The sequence below is a fragment of the Agelaius phoeniceus genome, chromosome W (genome assembly GCF_051311805.1).
Source record: "Agelaius phoeniceus isolate bAgePho1 chromosome W, bAgePho1.hap1, whole genome shotgun sequence".
NCBI lineage: Eukaryota > Metazoa > Chordata > Aves > Passeriformes > Icteridae > Agelaius > Agelaius phoeniceus.
In genome coordinates, this window is record NC_135301.1 from 6,445,864 (window position 1) to 6,467,438 (window position 21,575).

Here is a 21,575-nt window from a genome sequence, read left to right on the forward strand (position 1 = left end):
TGAATTATAATTCTGCACTGCTCAATGCTGGTGGGTGTTAACCACATACTTCCCCCTATTATTTAAGGATTTAAAGCCATATGTAGTGGTTTTGGTTTCTTAATTTAAGATTTCTTTAATTAAAAATTTCCTGGGCTAATGTACTAAAGAGTGTGGTCTGTTTTGGTGTTGGTCAATTACTAATGTACTCACTTCTTGTTGTGAGATAGGATTAGGAGAAAAGCAAAGCAGGCTTAAAACTTTAAAAGAGTATAAAGAAAATTTTATTAACAGTAATTAAAAGGAAAAAAAGTTGTAAGAAGACAAACTTTTCCTAACACTTCTCCTCCCCCTATAACCTTTTCTTTTCCATTGATAATATAAAGAAACAAGACTTAAAATTTCTAGTTAGTTTACTTTTAAAATAGTTTTTCTTCAGTTCACTTCGGGAGAGAAGTTCCTCTTGTTAATGTTATGGAGACTTCTCCAGAAGAGGAAAAACAGTTTGGTCACGAAGAGTAGCTGCCTGGGGGAAATCTGCTATCATGAACCCCTTCTCATTTTCCACAAGCCTTCCCATAGCTTGTTTATGGGCTATGTTGACTTATGGGGTATTGGTTTAAAGATGAGGTGGTTAAAGGTAAAAGTTCTCATTATTTATTTCTAAAATCATCTTCATTCCTGGGAACAGAGATCTCCTGGGGGTACAGGACTACTCTCTTTTTCTGTTCAAACTTCTCATGGGATCATAGTTACTTTAATATCTGCTTATTTTAGTATGGAGGTTTTTGCTCGATATCAATTTGAACCCTTCATCTCCCCATAGTTTCATGTGTTATAGGGAAAAGAGTCTTTTTTCCATAGCTTATAAGAGGATTTCAGTTTTAAAATTAAGGCATCTCCTCATCCCTCCCATCTGGGACTTCTTCACTGACTGTGATGTTTTCATGTTGTTCTTTTACATGCTTGCATTTTGTTCCTTTCTCTCACTCGAGGGAGGATTGAAGTATTGAAAGAGTTAGCATGTCACCTGGGCCCTTCAAATGATCACTTGACCTGCCGGTAACTTGTGGTGGGAGCTGCGGCTGGGGCTATGTCAGGATTGGCTTTATGGTTGGTTTTTGGTTTTCTTTGCATTTAATTCTAGTCGCAGGGCCACTCTGCGTGGCTGTAGGGCTGCCTCTGGTCTCAGCCGCACTGGGGGGAGGGGATGTGATGGATCTAACAGCTGCGGCCAGCCCTGCTCCGGCCAGGGTTTCGCAGCCTCCTCCCCCTTCCTGCCTGGCAGCTGCTGGGGCCCAGCCCAGTCAGAACGGGGCTTGGAGTCCTCCGGAGCCCCTGGAGAGGGGCCCAGCCCCTCGCGGTAGAGCCTGCCTGGCCCAGCCCGGGATGGGGCCCAGCGGGCTTCCCAGGCCCAGCCATGATGGGACCCGGTGGGCCCGGGGCGTTTTACCTTCTTGCCCGCCGGGAAAGAAAGAGGAAGTTCCTGGGTTTTTTCATCTTTAACATGTGTCTTTCACAGAGGCGTGTTCAGCTCTTCATTGGTTCAATAGACTGTTAGTTACACAAAAAGCTTTTACATCATTTTTTTAAATTCCTCCCATGACAAAACTATAACACCATATTATCACAAGACTTTTATATAATTAAGTGCTGAAGTTTACTATCAACTTTAGACTCCTCATTTGATGCTTTTTGTTTTAAATCTGCATAATTATTCCACTTAGTCCATTTCATGTTCATAATCTTAAAAAAGGAGCTAGTAATATGCTGAAGTTGGCACTTAATTGCTTCATTCCTGTTGTTTCATCATGATGTGTTGTGTAAAGTACTTATAAGAATTTGGGTTCTCATTCTTTAACAGGCAGGAGATGTCTTCATGTCTGCAATATATTTGGCAGTTGTGATCATCATGCATGAAATTCACATTTATGATTTTAAGTTTTCAGCTATTATATTAAAGCTTAAGTAGTTCAGAAAACAAACTAGATAGCAAGAAACATGGAAAGGAAAACAGCTTTTAAGAAGTCTTTTATCCTTTATATGAACATCCATTATTTCAAGTTTATTTTCAGAAGATATTGTCTTGGAAGTCATCCCTTTTGCCTCCTCCTCTAGGGTGGCGTGTCAGTGTTATTCCCAGAAATGTGTGAATGTTTCATATAACAGATATGAAAGCTCCATCCTTACCTAATGAGAGGGACATGTCTTTCAAGAAAATTAAAAGAAGTTCTAAAATTCATAGGTTTTATGTATTGATTACTGTCAGCAAAAGCTGGCAGCTTCTTTAAACCTTTCCTCTATTTCTGCAGTATATGCTAGAAGTAAATGAAGGGCTAAGGATACTGAAAATTTATGGCCTTGGTTTTACCCCTGTTTGCTGGTACAATGCAGCATTTGTAATACAGGAGGGGTGTTGAGCAATGCTGGTTAGGTAATTAACTATCTCTCCTGGTTTAGGGCAAATTTGGGAGAAAACCTCCTAAGGGGTCCCTCTAGAAAGCAGATTCAAGTGGCCCCTCCCACAACTGGTTTGGGAAAAGATTTCCTTGGAGAAAAGTGGAAAAAAGCCTGTATATTTAACAAACAAAGTAATCACAAGCTTAAAAAAATAATATCAAACAATAAAACCTCTCGCTTTTCTGAAGAGATGAAAAATTCAGAAAATCCTTTTTGTGAGGTGTAGCTCAGTTCGCCCAGTCTATCAGTCCCTCTGGTGCTGGAATGCAGCATCCTGGGCCTTGATGGGCCACAGGTGTGAGCTCCTGATGTTCTTCTGGGTTTTCAGTCCAGAGCAGGTTTGAAAAGTTCCAAGAAAAAGGAAAACCACAGTCTGGGGAACTTCTCTGCCTCAGCTAGCAAAAAAACTAACTAAAAGCAAAGGAGAGCTCTCTCCCTCTCCGTGCTGCAGACAACACAGTCTGTGAGAAGGAGAAAAAATGCAGGGGAGCAAGTCCAGTTTCTGCAAACAATCTCCACGCTTCTTCTCTACCCCTTTCCTCTCGGAACTAGTCTTAAAGGTGCAGAACCTAATATCCAGCATAAACAGAACAGACAATTTGGGATACAAGCATCATAAAGTCACCCCAGGACACTATCAAACTCAAGTAATTTGTGCATGAATCTTAAAGAAACAGCAAATGAAATTTCTAGCCTGTTGTTAATTTTTATTCATTTTAGTGTTCTGGAAAAATCCCTGTAAATTAGGAGAAAGTTATTCATGTGCTGATGTTCAGAAAGAGTGAATGAAATAGTGAGCTGCAGGCAAATTAGCCCAAAACATCCCTGGGGGAAAAATAAAGTAAAATGGATTCATTTGATAAAAAAAAAAAAAAAGGAAGCATAAGAATGCACCTTGTGTCATTCAGTGTAGTTGTATGAAAATAGGTCCACTTCAAATAAACCTGATATTGGTCTTTAAGTAAATTTCAAATTAACTGCAAATATAGAGTATGTCCTTGTAAGAGATTTGATCTACATTTTTTGTTCTAAATATAATTACATGCTATCATGAAACACATTAGGTGGATTGAAATCTGCCATGAAAATTTTAGCCAATAAATCTTTTGCAGGAGGGCATTTCTAGGAGGGCTATAAAGTAATCCAGTCCCAGGCCAGATGCCATCAAGTGTCTTTATCAATGATTTGGAAGTAATAAGATCACTGCTGAATAAAATTTGTGAGAAATAAAAAAAAAAATTGGAATAGCCATTAAAAGTAAGCCAGTCATACAGAAATCTGAAGCACTGCTAGACTTGACCTGTTCTCAAATGAAAAAATACTTTAATATAGCCAAGTGGCCATTTGTTTTATAGGAATAAAGGTACACCTCCAGAACAAAGGGCTGGTGTCTGGAAAGCAGCAACTGAAAAATTTTCAGCATTGTAGCAGATGATGAAAAAGGAACAGCTCAACATGATCTCCTAAAGAGGTGTTGCTGTGGCAAAAATACCCTATTGTAGTCTTTTTGTCTTTAGGCACTCCTCCCTGTCTCTTAATTATTCTTGATTTATATTTCAGTATGTGAACTCTCCCGAACTTGATTCCGAAATACTGCATCCAATTATTCATTGCTTTTACAAAACAAAACGTGGAAAATAGCTGAAAATATTTACTGATAGTATTGGTGTTTGAGAGTGAGATTTTTAGTTTACTGAATCTGAAAAGGTTACTTTATTAGCATATAATGGGTTCTCGTTTCAGTCCAGCAGAAAATGGCATAATGTGAACCTGTGGCTGGAAAATAGATCCATGAATTTAAATGTATTATAAACAATTCTAGCAGCATGACTAATGATTGAAACAACTAAGGAAGCTGATGCATTTGCTGTCTGCAGGTAAAGACCAGGCATTTTTTGAAGAATATTTTTGCTTAAATGTGGTGTTCCCTAGTCAAGTACAAGTTAGTTGTAGGTGAGTGAAATTTCATGTTGTTTGACCTGAGAACAATTTGATTTCTGTGATCTAATTACTAGACAGAACTAGTTATTATCTTTAGTAATGAGTATTGAGCAAGTACATGTTATCGCAGGCCCCTAGCTGGGTAACAATTAGCATTGACTCCATGATTCTCAGAAGGCTGATCTATCCCTTTATTATACTATACTAATTAAGAAACCCATCGCCCTTACAGACAGTCACAATACAGGTGGACCCAATTGGTCCTTCAATCTAAACACCATCACCATTGGCCAATTAAGAAACCACCCTTTGGTAAACAAATCTCCATAACACATTCCACATGTTCACAACAACAGGTGCAGCAAGTTAAGATAAGAATTGTTTATCATTCTTTTCTTTGATCTTCTCACAGCCTTCCCCAGGCCAATGCCTGGGAAAGTTGTGTATTGCTCTCTGTGGCCAGAGAGCTGCTACCTCAAGTGTAGTATGTTGTCCATATGCTATTAAATAGAGGAAACGCCTTGCAGTGAAAATTGGAGGTTGTATGGACAATGAAGGACTAGACAAATATTGAGGTACTATAGATGGCTCTGGATTTTCCTCTTAAAATTGTGTTTATATTTTTCTGGCTGAATAAAATTAAGTTTAACTACAGAAACTATCAGAAGGGAAGAAATAGAATACATACTAATTGCTGAAAAGTGGTTAAAGGCAAACATTTTGTATATAATATTGTTAGTTTTCATTTTTATTTGAAACAATGGCAACACTTAAGAAAAATAGTGGGAGTGTTTCCTTTACCAGGAAGTAGCACAAGAACTTGTTTTATTTCTTTAACTTCAGTACATCATGTCAAAACACTAATAAGGTTTTGTTATTTCTGATTTGTTGCTGTTGAGTTTTTATGAATATGCCAGAGTAGATTTTCTTGTGGTCCTCACTTATCAACTGTCCATAGGACCTGGTAGCTTACTTGTTAAATATATTCTATGTCTGGTGATTGGAGAATGATTTTTATCATAGAAACAGGAGATTAAAAGCACAGACATTTCACTGCAGATGGAGGAAATACTTTTGTGGGGCTGCTGCTTGTGAATGGTTCACAACTGTTCATTCAGTCCTGGGAAAATGCCAGAGCCTCAGTGAAAGATTTGTGAGTGTAGTGTACAGTGAGCATAAATAACTTTGTTAGGAGCTGATATTTCTTCTAAGAAATACTAAATACATCTGTGTAATAAAGCTTTTCAGCTGCTGCTGCACAAAGTATGTGTTTGGACAAATGCTGTAATCCCAGCAGACTTTTGGATTACTTGTTTGGAGCTTGTGGCAGTGAGTTTGCTGCAGGGTGTAGTGTAAACTTCAATGTAGCCAAGCTAGTGGCTGGAGATGTCTATTTTGCATGCTGGCTCACTTAAAGAGAACATTTCCTCTCTTTTGTCAAGCATGCTTTTGCATTATCACAAACATCCTCAGGCTCCTCAATTTGCTTCATTTTCAGGATTCATCAGTGTTTTAGCCATGGTTCATCTTATCCTGGGTATTGTGAGCATAAGAAATTTTTGACATTACAAAGAATTTGCTATTTAACTAAGAGATTGCAAACCATAAGCTGCTGCTTGTGCCATTAGCTGACCTCCTTGTGCCATATAATGCAGGAGTCTCATAACACCACAGAAAGTACCGTACACATTGTTATAAAATAACATGTATGGTGGGGAAAGAGCTGAGCGATAGAGAAACAGCCTTTTAAATTGGAAATATGCTTGAGCTGAATCTTCTTTGTTTTGGTCAGTACATAGAGTTGCAGGCTGGCAGCATTATGCTCAGGACAGAGTTGTATTGCAGAAAGATGATATTAAAATATGTTGTATTAGCAGGAAGGGAAGGAAATCAAGGGAGGAATTGTGGTGGTACTTATTTTTTCATGACCCAGTGTAGTGCTAGGGGAGAGCACATGAAACATTTGAACTTTGCTTCGGAGTAGTAAGTGATTTGCTCCCAGTCAGACCTTCTGCATCCTACTTAAATCAAATGTTTCATAGAAGAATCCCAGATGACCATGTACAGGAACATATGTGCTTTCAGTAGAGCTGCCTGTGGGATGGCAGATGATATTGCCTCATATTTGTGATGTCCTTTAAACTGAGCTGCTAGCAATTAAAAATGCATAATTTCCTGGGAGAGCTACATTCAAATGTCACATTCTAAAGGGATTCTTTGTGCATGTTTGAATAGGTCAGTTATTCTTTAATCTAAATACACAGCTACACCAAAGTAGTTAAGGGTGATTTTGTGCAAATTTAATTTAAAATATAACCATTATACAGTCATATCTCTGCCTTGTTAAACCAAACCTGTACTGGCTTAACACTTATTCTGGTTTGTAAGTATTCCTGTCAATAGAAATGAATTAGCTATAGGAGGTTGTTGTTTAACTACTATTTTTCTAAAAAGAAAAGCTATTAAAAAATCCCAAACAAGAAACAGTCAACCTCCCTACAAACCAAAATCACCCCCTTTCCCCCCAAATGCCAACCAACCAGCTCCCCCTCCCCAGTTACCTGTGCAAGTATCTATTGTAACAGCATGGTGGAAGCAGTAGTTTTTTGCTGTGGATGGTTTGACTTGTTATACTAGTATAAACAATTACACAGTTCTCCCTTTATTGTTTTCAAACTCATGCTTGCAGAGCAATCTGTTTAAGATGGTTTTGCCACTCCTAGAAGTGCCAAGAAGGAACCATGAATGCTAGTTCACTGTACATACCTGAGTGCAAACCTGCTTCCACTGATGATGTGAGCTGAAATGTAAAACAGAGATACATGAAATGAGTGGAAACAGTTCGATGTGTTAGACTTCTGCAACGAGATTTATCAGAGCTGCTCTATGGAGTCCTAAATGATGTCTGCACACTGATGATATACCAGCTGTCACATTAATTACTTTCTACTGGTATAGTTTTCAGTTAAACTATTTCCCAAACTGATGTATGTTTATATACATTAGTATACCATTCAGTGTTCAGTAGATCAAATTTCCTAACACTTTCATTAAATTGGTACTTGATTCTGTGGAGAAGACTTTGCTGAAGTTCAACTACATGTTTTTGGTTTTTTAAGCAGAGCTGCAGCATAACTGCTTGTAATGATAGTTTGACTACTTTTATCTTAAAAGTGTGTGACCAAGATGGAATTTCTGAAGATGTCACAGTACTGGTGTGAGCATGTGTATGATTAAAATAACTCTCCCCCCTACACACTTTTTTCAGCTTTCTGAAACAAAAGTCTTCACTGCTTCCTCTGTTCCAGCTGAGAATCATGTGACTCCTAGGCAAAGGTAAGATCTTCTTCCATAGTTTCCCTATACCTTAAAAACATTCTGCTTGTTGAAGCAATGCTAGCTTGCACATATAAAACATTGACTAAAACAGAGGGCAGCCTTGGCCAGAGATTGGTCAAGCTAGTTTCAAAATTGTCAAAGTCTTGCTTTTGTGGGTTCCTGTGTTACATATTATTGACTACAGAAGTGGAGCCAAACTTAGAAAATCCATGAACATAATACTGACTCCTGCACAGACTGCTTACTGGCAGGAACAAAAATAGCTGGTAAGAAAACTGTGCTGCTGTTGTTGAAAAGGAAGCTCTGGCTTTGCTGTCCAGAAAATGAAAACTCTGCCCCTGTAGATGTAGAAAGTGTTCAGAATATAGTGCTCTGACAAATATGTTGACAGAAAAGCTTGTGTTGCTTACCAGGAAAATCACCTTCTTGCCATCACTATTACTTGCCTTAACTGATGATATAGAGTTCAGCTAGAGAATGGAAAATATGGCAGTTGCTGCCTTTGCTTGTCTTTGTCTTCACTAAATACCTGGCCAATTATGTGGAATCTGCTGCCTGCATTAGCCTCACAGAGCAGGTTAAGGTTGTATGATGAAGACTTCTGTAGTTGGATAGCATGAGATCTGAAAACTAGATGGCCTAATGGTCCCAAACATCCTGATACAGCTGTACTGCTATACTTCAGACTGCAGCAAAATTTTCATTATAATATGGGCGTGACCTGGAGGAGGCATGGTGTCAGTTGGCTTACAGTATATATTCCATTCCTTTCTTTCTTAAAGGTGATATGGCAGGAGGGTTGGACTAGACGATCTCCACAGGTCCCTTTGAAACCTAACTATTCTGTGATATGCTCACATGTTTGTTGTTTTAATGCAAATATTCTTCCAGTGGATGTCCCTCAATTTATGTTAGAAAATATTTTAGTGCATCAGCTCGAGTTCTGGTGTATTGTTTTGTGGTTTGTGGTTTTTTTGTTTTGGTTGTTTGGTTTTTTACTTGCCATAAGAAAGGCTTGGACATTAAAAAAATCTATGCTAATCAAAATGCTGGAAGCAGCTCTTAAGCCCAAGCCTGTGGTATATTTAGGATAAACTTAAGTCAGAATTTTTTGACTAGATTTATTTTATTGTCTGAATGCTTTGCTTTTCCTTGGATAAACCTGTGTTAAACATGTGTAGGTGTTCGTAGGCCATGTTAAATGTAAGAAAATTCACATTTCTCATCCTGCTCATGTATGTATGGTAAAGTAATTTTGGATATGTGCCTACTATCTGAGAAATGTAACTTTTATTTCCACTGCTCTTGTGACTTCCATACTGTTAGTGTTCAGGAAAACATAATCACAGAATGATTATATGCAGGTGCTTTTATTGACAAGCTCTGGGTGTCAGGGGTACAGACCCAAATCTGACTCCAACATGGGTTCTAGATGAACATGTTTTTATACCCTTATTGTTATATAACTACATATTAATTATTAAACTTATATTGTTTTATTGTATACATTGATTTCATCCAAGCACGGATTTTGTACTTTCCATCAAACCCCCCCAACATTGTGTCTCATGATTCTTGTTATGATTAAATAATAATTATATCCAATTACTAAATAATCATTGCATCTAACAATCATATTATTTATCATAGTCATTAAATGATTATACAGGTGCAGCCTAACATTTTCCCAGGGCCTACCTTAACATTTTCCCCGGGCCTACCAGGCCTGTCCTTCCTTTCTAACTCCTCAGAATATTCCATGATTTTAGAAACATTTTATCCCTATACTGTCAATACCATCACATACTCAACTGCTGCATGTGACTTAATTCTTTACTGTCTGTATACCTACCCCATACAGAGGTAGGACTTCGATCCCTTGCTCTGTGATATACAGAGAATGTGGATTATCAATATATATAAAGAGTTGGCAGGAGGGATCAGCTTAAACACAATGTATCTTTTATGACTTGTCTCCAGTTACTTGGTTATATTAATCAAATAGGTTATTTATGTGATACATGATGATATACATTTGATAATGATTTAAATGAGAGCAAAGAATTTATATTCTAGCTGTAGTGATAAGTTTCAGCTAGCAGAATAATTCTGTTGCTGGTATAGCAGCTTTAGTATGAGTGCTTTTTTCAGTTTCAGCACAGTCTAATCATCATGTTTATTCCAGCCAAACTTTGCTTTGTCTTACAGCATTGATTTGGTAACACTGCTTCAAAAGCCCGAAAAGCCTGTGACCCTTACCCAAGAGACAGAAGGCAACTCGTTTGAGGCTCCCCAGCAACAAACCTTTGGCCAAGCCCTGGTTTTCACAAATTCTCAGCACAGCACCCAGATGGCATCAGGAAATGGCAGCTCCAGTGCTGTAAACTCTTATTCTCCTCAAAGTCTGGTAAAAATATCTTATGCTTTCTAAATATTCCTAATGAGTAAATATTTTAGGTTAAGTAACTTTTCCAGTACTGGCCATTTAATGCGATGGTTCAGTATTTATAAAATTCAGGTCGCAAATGTTGAAGGAATTCTTAATTTCATTCCTTCCATTCATACACACAAAATAAAGTTTACTTTTTTTCTGGTTTTGCTAAGTAATTGTTTCTCAGTTCACATGAAGTACTTGTATTAATTTTTGAGTAGAGAGCAGATGTATTTACTGCGTGCTGATTTAGGATGAAATCACTTGTTTATAGTGAAGAGTTCTATGACAGAAAACTTTGCGTTATTTGCAAACACATATCTGACTGCTTTTTGTGGAAACCTGATTATTTCTGAGTCAATTGTGAGGGCTTGAAATTGGGAACTTAAACTGATTTTCACAGAATAAATGCAACTATTAGTAAATGCATGCTATTTTAAGATGCATGGATTAAAGTAAATAAGTATTGTCATAGTCAGTGATGAAGTTATATCAGTGATAACCAGAGAGGGTCTGGTCATATGCTGCTGATTTTTTTATTGGTCATAAACTAAAGCGCAAGAAGTGACACCTCAACATGAGGAAGAACTTCTTTACACTGAGGGTGGCAAAGCACTACAACAGCTGCCCAGGGAGGCTGTAGAGTCTCCCTCTCTGAAGACGTTCAAAACCTACCTGGACCTGCTTGTGTGTCACCTGATCTGAATGACCCTGCCTTGGCAGGGAGTTGGACTGGATGATCTCCAGAGGTCCCTTCCAACCCTAACAATTCTGTGATTTATTAGTAATCTAGGACTGAAGAGGTTTTGGTTGCTGCCAAATAGCAGCTGTAGGCATTGACCCTATGGTTATGTTCAAATTATTTTCAATTTATTTATTAAATACTCAACTCCACTCTTTCCCCCTTTTTTTTTTTTTTGTCTCTTGGTAGTCTGCAGTTCTTTGTCCTGGCTTTCGAGAACGTGGGTCTCCTAAACTGACAAACTCTACTGGATCCCAAATCTTAGACCAATTGAAATCTCCAGGTTTGGGTCAGTTTACCTCTCAACAAAACAATAATAGTTCTACTACCACTACCACATCATCCTGGGATCAAAAACCGCCCATTACCCAGGCTTCAGTCCTTAGTCAGTTTGGTAAGTGCTTTGATATAGCTTTCTCTCTGTTAGCCTATAAGATGTCTTAATGCCAATAGCAGTTTAAAATGGCCTTAAATGAAAAACTTTTGTAAAAAACCATAATCCTAATAATATAATTGGTTACAGCATTGTGTTACACTTAGTTGCTGATAATAGACATTATAAGTATATCGCAAACTAAGTTTTGAGAGGCTTAAGTCTATCTATAAATGTCATTGAATCTTTAGAGGTTGTTGAGCTTTCATGTAATGACATCTTTGATTTAATATGCTTGAATATTTAAGTGGAATTTTGTTGTGCCTGTGTTGTGGTTTAACCCCAGCCAGCAACCAAGCCCTATGCAGCTGCTCACTCCTTTTCCCACCAGTGGGACTGGGGAGACAATCAGAAGGGTAAAAGTGAGAAAACTCCTGGGTTGAGATAAAGACAATTTAATAGGGAAAGCAAAAGCTACACACTCAAGCAAAGCAAGCTAAGGAATTCGTTCACCCCTTCCCATGAGCAGGCAGGTGTTCAGCTATCTCCAGGAAATCAGGGCTCCATCATGTGTAATGGTGACTTGTGAAGACAAATGCCATCACTCCAAAAATCTTCCCCCATCTTATATACTGAGCATTATGTTTCATGGTCTGGAATATCCCTTGGGTCAGTTTGAGTCACCTGTCCCAACTGTCTCCTCCCAACCTCCCACACACCCCCAGCCTCCTCCCCAGCATGGACGTACAATGAGCAGAAAATGCCTTGACTCTGTGTAAGCTCAGCACTAACAAAAACACCTCTATATTATCAACCCTGTGTTCAGCACAAATCCAAAGCATAGCCCCATACCAGCCACTGGGAAGAAAATTAACTCTACCCCAGCCAAAACCAGTACACTTTGTTTCTCAACAAATCCTGGAAAATACCTATTTTCAGTGTGCCTGTGCTGCTTCTAGGTTGTATCATATTTTGTCTTTTTCCCCAATTTTTTCTCTTCTCATCATTGCATGAATTTTGACTGAGTACTACATAATTTCTTCATAATGTGCATCACATCTCAGCATTCCTTCCCAGTGTGAAGTCTACGTGTGCTGAAAATTATGCAGGTTACCCATTTTTTCTATTCATAACTGTATGGATTTTTCATTTAATTGAGTAAAAGTAGTAGAAACAGTGAAAATGACAAACACTTGGTTTTACAGTGTAGTTCCTAGCAATATTCTCATTGTGAAGAGTGATAGCTCTTGTATCTCTCTGCTGTATGAGTGTGTTTCCAGATAGATAAGCAGCCAAACTGGTAGCAGTTATAATCTTTGACATGCAGAAATTCTGAAAAAATGTTTATGTACATTTTAAGTTGATTTCTAATACACTTCAACTGGATAAAAAAACCTTCACACTGCAAATGCGTACATCTCTTACAGTTGTTGACCAGTGCCCTGAGATACTTTCAGTGTCTGAAAATATGAAAGGGGAAGTCTTGGGAAAAAACCTGTAAGCATCCAGAGTCTCTTGACTTTCAGCCATATTGAGATGGTAGATGACTTCCTATTTCTGTTGAAAATATTTTCTTTTGTAGGGGCAAGGGAATCCTAACTCATAATACCACTAAGTTGCAACTCTAGACCCCCTCAGAAGTAATCACATTTTATCATCATAATTAATTGCTGTAAAACTTGCAGTGTTTGACTAAAAGAGTCAATAACAGTTTTTGGGGCCTAATGTGTGATAATGTTACGTCACTGTATGAATAGGTTTGCTTTTATATTTTTTAAGAAATTCAAGGCAAGCAGCTTGGGTGCAGGTGCATTTTGCAGCAGAGCAGGGGATCTATGGGAAGTGGTTGGTGATGGTGTCCTGAACTGGGGAAACCCCAGGAGAGCATTGAGACTGTCTTAAGTTGCAAGATGTGGCTGGGGATGTGTATTCTACTGCCATCTGTTAGAAGTGGGGCAGTTATCGTCTGTTAATTGGGCCACCTGTTTAAACCAAGTGGGCCAGTTTTCTTTATCTCTTCCACGACCAATCCTCCCTCCAGTGAGATATCTTCTGTTAATGGGCTATTGAGTCTCACTGCATGACTAATAAAATTACATCATCCCATTGTGAGAAGCCATGCCCAGGGGGAGGAGCCAAGCTTTGTCACCATGATATTTTATGAAAAATCCCTGTGCCAGGATTTATTCTCCTGGGAAGCTGGGAAGCTTCAGCTTCTCCATGTTTTGCTCCTCTGGAATGTGATTTGGAGAACTGTTTACCTAGCATGTGAATTGTTTTTAATTAATGGCCAATCACAGCCAGCTGTGTTGGACTCCTTGAGTCTGTCATGGGTTTTTATTATCATTCTTTTCTAGCCTTCTGATGTCTCCTTTCTTTAGTATAGTTTTAGTATATGATTTTCTTTTAATATAATATTATAAAATAATAAATCAGCCTTCTTAGAACTTGGAGTCAATTCTCATCTCTCACCTTGTCCTGGGGACCCTCAACACCACAACAAAGCATTCCTACCTGGATATAGTCTGAGAATTGGAAGACCACAAGCAGCCTTTTCCCACTGGAGTCCCAGAGGAGCAGCTGTCTTCTCCATTGGATTCCCAGAGGAAGACCAGGACCATCTACACCACCACTGGACCTTCAGAGGAAAACTACAGCCTTCTACAGGATCACTGCTTCAACAGAACCACATTTGTCACTCCAGGAGGACTGCAGCCACCATTTAATCACGCTGCTACGATCACCCTGACCAACAGGGTGTCCAGTCGTGTTCTGACTCTGTCAGTGTTGTTTAGTATTACTGCTTTTTTTTTTCTTTTTTTTTCTCTAATAAAGAACTGTTATTCCTACTCCCATATCTTTGCCTGAGAGGCCCTTAATTTCAAAATTATAATAATTTGGAGGGAGGGGGTTTACATTTTTCATTTCAAGGGAGGCTCCTGCCTTCCTTAACAGACACCTGTCTTTTCAAACCAAGACAGATTTTGGCGCCCAATATGAGGCACAATGGCATTGAGAGAAAAAGGGTGAAAAAAGGAGTAACAGTTCTTGAGTAACCTAATTTTTGTGTGCTCGATATAAAAACCTCATTAGGTGTCACCATGTGGTCTAGCTTACCCTGATTTGGGTGGCATGTGGTTGTGGCTATATTTCTCCCATTTGCAGGCCCTTATCTAGACACGGGCCCTATAACTAAGGCTACTGTGGCTGTTATCCAGTTTGTTTTATGGGTTAATAAGGTGAGGAATTAATGGATCTTTAACTTCCTCTGGAAGGCAGGCACATGTATTCAGAGCTATCACACACTAACTATGTTTTTAGGGTTACTTTAAGAATGGTACCTACTGTGAGGAAATGACACCAGGGGAAATTTTTTCCCAACCCTTCAACCAGCTCTTTGGGTCTATCCCACCCAATGTTGAAGGGTTCAAATCCTCTCTAAATGCTAATGATATCATACAGTGGCTGGTGTTGCTGATATGCCTGTTAAGCTAGTTCTATTTATCATTAAGAGATAAGGGAAGATTGACTTGGATAACCACCTTGATACCTACCCCAGAGAATAGGAATGCTGCCACAGAACCTGACACTACCCTGGGGACTAGGGATGTTGCTCCACAGCCCACCTCAGAAATGAACCACCCGGATTGGGTGGGGGTTCTGGTGAAAGAGATACGCAAGATGAGCCAGATGCTGAAGGAGTATATTTCCCCAGCTGGTGAGAAACCTTTCCCCTGGCTCAAAGAGGGAGAGGCTAATAGTGCAGCAGTGGAACCCACAGATGTTACAACCGTCCAGGTTCCAGCTGAACTGCAAGGGCAGTCACAGCCAGCAGCAGTCACCCCTGTAGAAACGAAGAAGTCTAAGATGAAATCAGAGCACTCAGATAATAATGATAAGAAAGGAGGGCCCTCACAATCTGCAGGGGAGCCAGAGGTTGAGATCATCACCGAGTCCCTGACATACAAAAGTCTCTGTAATCTGCAGAAAGACATTGTATGACAGGGGTGTGAAGCCTATACAACCTGGTTACTTTGGGTCTGGGACCTTATGGGTACAGGTGTGCAACTGGATGGTGGTGAGGCAAGGAATTTGGGACCCTTGACCCAGGACTCGGGTATGAATCAGGTATTTTTAAGGGAGCCAGGGCCCCTTTCCCTCTGGGAGTGGCTTTTAATGAGTGTCAGAGAGAGGTTTGTCCACAGGGAGAGAATGCAGGAGCATCACCAAAGAATGCGCTGGAAAACCCTTGAGGAAGGGATCCAACAGCTGAGAGAAGTGGTGGTATTGGAGGTACTCTTTGGGAGGGAAGAACAGCATGATAATGACCCCAACAAGGTCAGGTGCACAAGGCAAATGTTGCGGAGTCTGGCAAATCTAGGGCCATCTCAATACACCACCTTCATTGCAATGATTAATGCCAATAACAACTGAGAAACAGTGGGTTCTGTCACACACAAACTTAGAATTTATGAGAATATTATCAATGTCCCCATACAGGCTCATGTCTGCTGTAATTAAGATCCTCCAAGAGGAGATGAGGGAGGAGGTGAGGAGGAATGGTTCCCACACCGCAGCAGTACAAGTCACAGGCCCCAAACTCAGAGCCCAACATCCCCCAGCGAGAGAGAGAGGGTACACCCCACGAGCTGACCTGTGGTTCTTTTTTCATGACCACGGGGAAGACATGGGAAGGTGGGATGGGAAACCCACTTCTGCCCTGGCAGCACGGGTGCATGAACTCAAGGAGGAAAACACTAACTGAGAGAGTTCCACTAAGGTGAAGGTAGCCTCATCCTCTCATGACCAAGCTGCTGGGTATTACAGAAGGGAGGATGATCTGTTGGATCCCCTTGAAGGAACATCTAGTATGTATGCCCAGGAAAGAAATGATAACCAGGGATAGAGGGGCCCTGCCACAAAAATATGAAGAGTTAGTTGATACTGGTGGGCAGTGTATCCTAATGCCATTGGGACATGTGGGGGCAGAACCTGCTTCCATTGCTGGGTTGATGGGGGGATCGCAGCAACTTACCCTGTTGGAAGCTGAGGTGAGCCTGACTGGGAAGGAGTGGCAGGAACATCCTATTGTGACTGGCCCAGAGGAGCCATGTATTCTAGGCATAGACTTCTTCTGGAACGGCTATTACAAAGACCCAAAGGGACTCAGGTGGGCTTTTGGAATAGCTGATCTAGAGGCAGAGGACATTAAGCAATTAAACACCTTGCCTGGACTATCAGAAAACCCATCTGCAGTAGGACTCCCGAGGGTGGAAGAGCAACGAGTATCAATGGCCACCTTGACGGTGCACTACCAGTAATATCGGATGAATGGGGATGCCATGATCCCCATCCACAAAATGATCCCTGAGCTGGAGAGCCAAGGCGTGGACAGTAAGGCCCACTCACCCTTCAACAGTCCCATTTAGTCTGTGCGCAAGTCTGACAGAGAATGAAGATTGACTGTGGACTATTGTGGCTTCAATGAAGTGACACCACTGCTGAGCGCTGCTGTGCTGGACATGCTGGAACTCCAGTATGAGCTGGAGTCCAAGGCAGCAAACTGGTACACCACTATAGACATTGCTAACGTGTTTTTCTCCATTCCTCTGGAAGCAGAATGCAAGCCTCAGTTTGCTTTCACCTGAGGGGGGGTGTGCAGTACACCTGGAACCGACTGCCCCAGGGGTGGAAGCACAGTCCCACCATCTGCCATGGACTGATCCAGGCTGCACTGGAAAAGGGTGAAGCTCCAGAACACCTGCAGTACATTGATGATATCATTATGTGGGGAAATATGGCAGCAGAAGTGTTTGAGAAAGGAGAGAGGATCATCCAGATTCTGCTGGAAGCCAGCTTCGCCATCAAGAAGAGCAAACTCAAGGGATCTGCCTGAGAGATCCACTTCCTGGGAGTAAAGTGGCAAGATGGACGGCGTCAGATTCCCACTGAGGTCATCAATAAGATCATTGTGATGTCTCCACTGACCAGCAAGGATACTCAAGTTTTCCTAGGCACCATAGGTTTTTGGAGAATGCATACTCCTGAGTACAGCCAGATAGTGAGCCCACTCTACCTGGTTACCTGCAAGAAGAACACTTTCCACTGGGGCCCTGAACAGCAACAAGCCTTTTCCCAGATCAAACAGGAAGTCACTCATGGGTTAGCCCTTGGCCCAGTCAGGACGGAACCAGAGGTGAAGAATGTACTTTACTCTGCAGCTGGGAACAATGGCTTGTCCTGGAGCCTTTGGCAGAAAGTACCTGGGGAGACTCGAGGCCGACCTCTGGGATTCTGGAGTTGAAGCTACAGAGGGTCTGAAGCCAACTCCACTCCCACAGAGAAGGAAATGCTGGCCACCTATGAAGGAGTTCAAGCTGCCTCAGAGGTCATTGGCACAAATACACAACTCCTCCTGGCACCCCAACTCCCTGTTCTGGGGTGGATGTTTAAAGGAAAGGTTCCCTCTACCCACCACGCCACTGATGCCCCATGGAGCAAATGGATTGTCCTTATCACACAGCATGCCTGGATTGGAAACCAGAATTGCCCTGGGATTTTGGAGATAATTACAAACTGGCCAGAAGGTGAAAACTTTGGTCTCAGTGATGAAGAGGAGCAGGAACAGGTAACACATGCTGAAGAAGCTCCACCGTTCAACCAAATACCAGCAGAAGAAACATGATACGGTCTTTTCAGTGACGGTTCCTGTCACATTGTAGAGATGAAAAGAATGTGGAAAGCAGCCGTATGGAGCCTCACATGACAGATCGCAGAAGCTAGTGAAGGAGAAGGTGGATCAAGCCAATTTTCTGAACTCAAGGCCATTCTACTGGCCCTGGACAATGCTGAAAGAGAGAAATGGCCAAAGCTATACCTTTATACTAATTTGTGGATGGTAGCCAATGCTCTGTGGGGCTGGATGGAAAGGTGGAAAAAGGCCAGCTGGCAGAGTAGAGGAAAGCCAATCTGGACTGCTGATGACTAAAAAGACATTGCCACTTGGGTAGAAAAGCTATCTGTGAAAGTCCGTCATGTAGATGCCCATGTCCCCAAGAGTCAGGCTAATGAGGAGCACCGAAACAATCAGCAGGTAGACCAGGCTGCAAAGATAGAGGTATCACAGATAGATTTAGATTTGCAACACAAGGGAGAGTTATTCCTAGCTCGATGGGCTCATGATGCCTCAGGTCATCAGGGTAGAGATGCCACCTATAAGTGGGCACGAGACTGAGTAGTGGATCTAACCATGGACAGTATTTCTCAGGTTATCCATGACTGTGAGACGTGTGCTGCCATCAAACAGGCCAAGCAAGTGAAGCCCCTATGGTATGGTGGGCAGTGGTCCAAGTACAAGTATGGGGAGGCCTGGCAGATTGACTACATCCCACTGCCCCAGACACGCCAAGGCAAGCTTTATGTGCTGACCATGGTGGAAGCCACCACTGGATGGTTGGAGGCCTACCCTGTGCCTCATGCTACTGCCCAGAACCACCATCTCGGGCTTGGAAAAGCAAATCCTGTGGAGACATGGCACCCCTGAGAGAATTGATTCAGACAACGGGACCCATTTCAAGAACAGCCTTATCAACACCTGGGCCAAAGAACATGGTACTGAATGCATATATCATATCCCTTATCATGCACCAGCGGCCGGGACAGTTGAATGGTGCAATGGACTACTTAAGACTACCCTGAAGGCACTTGGTGGGGGAACCTTTAGCAATTGGGAAATGAACTTAGTAAAAGCCACCTGGATGGTCAACACCTGAGGGTCTATCAATCAAGCTGGTCCTGCCCAGTCTGAACCCTCACACACAGAGGATGGAGTTGAAGTCCCTGTTGTACACATGAAAGGTATTTTAGGAAAGACTTTGGATTAATCCCACCTCAGGCAAAGACAAACCCATTTGTGGGATTGTTTTTGCTCAAGGACCTGGTTACACTTGGTGGGTAATGCAGAAAGATGGAGAAACCCATTGTGTACCACAGGGAAACCTATTTTTAAGTGAGAACTATGTGTAAGGTTTCATTGTGTAGAGTTTATTGATTTGGGTATGACGCAGATGGTAATAGAATAAGTGGTGGATAATGTCTTAGGTTGCAAGATGTGGCTGGGGATGTGTATTCTATTGCCATCTGTTAGAGGTGGGGCAGTTATCTTCTGTTAATTGGGCCACCTGTTAAAACCAGGTGGAGCAGTTTTCTTTATCTCTCCCACAACCAATCCTCCCTCTGGTGAGATATCTTCTGTTAATGGGCCATTGAGTCTCACTTCATGACTAATAAAATTACATCCCATTGTGAGATGTTCCACCCAGGAGGAGGAGCCAAGCATTCCTACCTGGATATAGTCTGAGAATTGGAAGACCACAAGCAGCCTTTTCCCACTGGAGTCCCAGAGGAGCAGCTGTCTTCTCCATTGGATTCCCAGAGGAAGACCAGGACCATCTACACCACCACTAGACCTTCAGAGGAAAACTACATCCTTCTACAGTATCACTGCTTCAATAGAACCACATTTGTCACTCCAGGAGGACTGCAGCCACCATTTAATCAGACTGCTACCAACACCCTGACCAACAGGGTGTCCAGTCGTGTTCTGACTCTGTCAGTGTTGTTTAGTATTACTGCTTTTTTTTTCTTTTTTTTTTCTCTAATAAAGAACTGTTATTCCTACTCCCATATCTTTGCCTGAGAGGCCCTTAATTTCAAAATTATAATAATTTGGAGGGAGGGGGTTTACATTTTTCATTTCAAGGGAGGCTCCTGCCTTCCTTAACAGACACCTGTCTTTTCAAACCAAGACAGAGACCCATCAGGAGCCAGTAGCTTGCATGAGAGCGATGAGGCATGGGCAGAGTCAGGAGTAATGGTGACCACCCCCTGTGGCGCTTAAGCCAGGTAGTGTTTTAGCAGGTTGTGTAGGAGGCCCTGCCAGCTCAATCAGGGAGCAATGGTATCCACTTGGCAGACAGCCACAGCTAACCTCTCTAAGCTCTGCACACACCATGCTACCTAAACAGAGCTCTGGTGGGAACATGCTGCCACGCAGTTGTCAGGATGCAGGGTGTGCCCTGCTTTTATACCAGTATTGGACAGCAGTAGTGAGCACACCTGTGGGAGGTGTGCCCAACTAGAGGAATTCCTCTGCTTAGTCACAGAAATCTGGGAGGAGCTGAGTAGGTTGAGGAGTATCAGGGAGTGCAAGAGAGAGACTACTGGAACCAAACCCTACCTTTCCTGCGACAGGGCCATCAGTCAGACAAGGCACATGACAGGGAAGATCCCCTGTCTTCTTTCTGCTTGGCTTAACATGGTGACACTAAGGATAGGGGGTAATGGTGACAAGTTCCTACCCCACCTCCCCAGGTGCCCTGGCATAATAGGTATGAGACTCTGCAAGTGGAGCTGAAAAATAATGAGGACAGTGGTTCATCTAGCATGGAGGTGTTACCAAGGTTGTCAGCCTATGCCCTGTGTCAAAACTGCTTCCAGAAAGAAAAAAGGTCATTGTCATAGGAGATGCCCTTTTGAAGGGAACAGAAGGCTTCACGTGCAGACCAGACCCACTTCTTTAACAAGCCTGCTCCCTCCCTGGGGCAGAGGTAAAAGATGTGAAGAGAAAGCTTTCTATGCTGGCACAACACTCAGAATATTGCTTTTTCAGGTAAGCAGTGATGAAGTTGCAACAAGAAGTCTGAGGGCAATCAAGAGAAACTTCAGGGTCTTGGGGTGACTGGTTAAGGGATCGGGAGCACAAGAAGTGTTCTCTGTCCTTCCAGTTGCAGGGAATGATGAGGGAAGAAACAGGAAGAGCCAGCATATCAATACCTGTCTCCGAGCCTGATGTCACCAGCAGAATTTTGTTTCATTGTGATCATGGGTCAGTTTATGCAAACCAGGCTTGCCAACAACAGACAGGGTCCACCTGTCCCAAAAAGGGAAAAGGATCTTTGCACAGGAGTTAGCAGGGCTTGTTGAGAGAGCTTTAAACTAGATTTGAGGAGGGAAGGGGAGAAATCTATGCTCACTAGAGAGAAGCCTTTGGGCCCACACCAGTGTTTGAGGGACACTGTGCCAGTGAGGTCCTTAGGTCTGCCATCTCAGTGGATGTAGGAGATATGCTGCCTTTTGCCCAACCTGGAAATGGAACTCGAGATAATTTTAGTAAGGAGGTAGTATAAAAGGAGATCTTTATTTGAAGGCTTCCAGAGGCAGTTATGGAAAGATGTCCGCAAAAGCCCACCCCCCGCAGGGGTGAGTACATTTTTATAGGAAATTAGCATAATTGATAAAAAGCACCAATT

The 21,575-nt window shown here is 41.8% G+C and overlaps 1 protein-coding gene across 1 annotated transcript in view; it reads left to right on the forward strand.

Annotated features, from left to right (window-relative positions):
• The window catches only part of LOC129133639 (ubiquitin-associated protein 2-like), a 178,071-nt gene that overhangs the window by 64,978 nt on the left and 91,518 nt on the right, over positions 1–21,575 (forward strand). Inside the window, exons 9-11 of the mRNA XM_077193162.1 lie at positions 7,649–7,716; positions 9,928–10,126; positions 11,082–11,286. Coding sequence (XP_077049277.1) covers positions 7,649–7,716; positions 9,928–10,126; positions 11,082–11,286 — 472 coding nt within the window. The remainder of the gene's footprint in view (positions 1–7,648; positions 7,717–9,927; positions 10,127–11,081; positions 11,287–21,575) is intronic.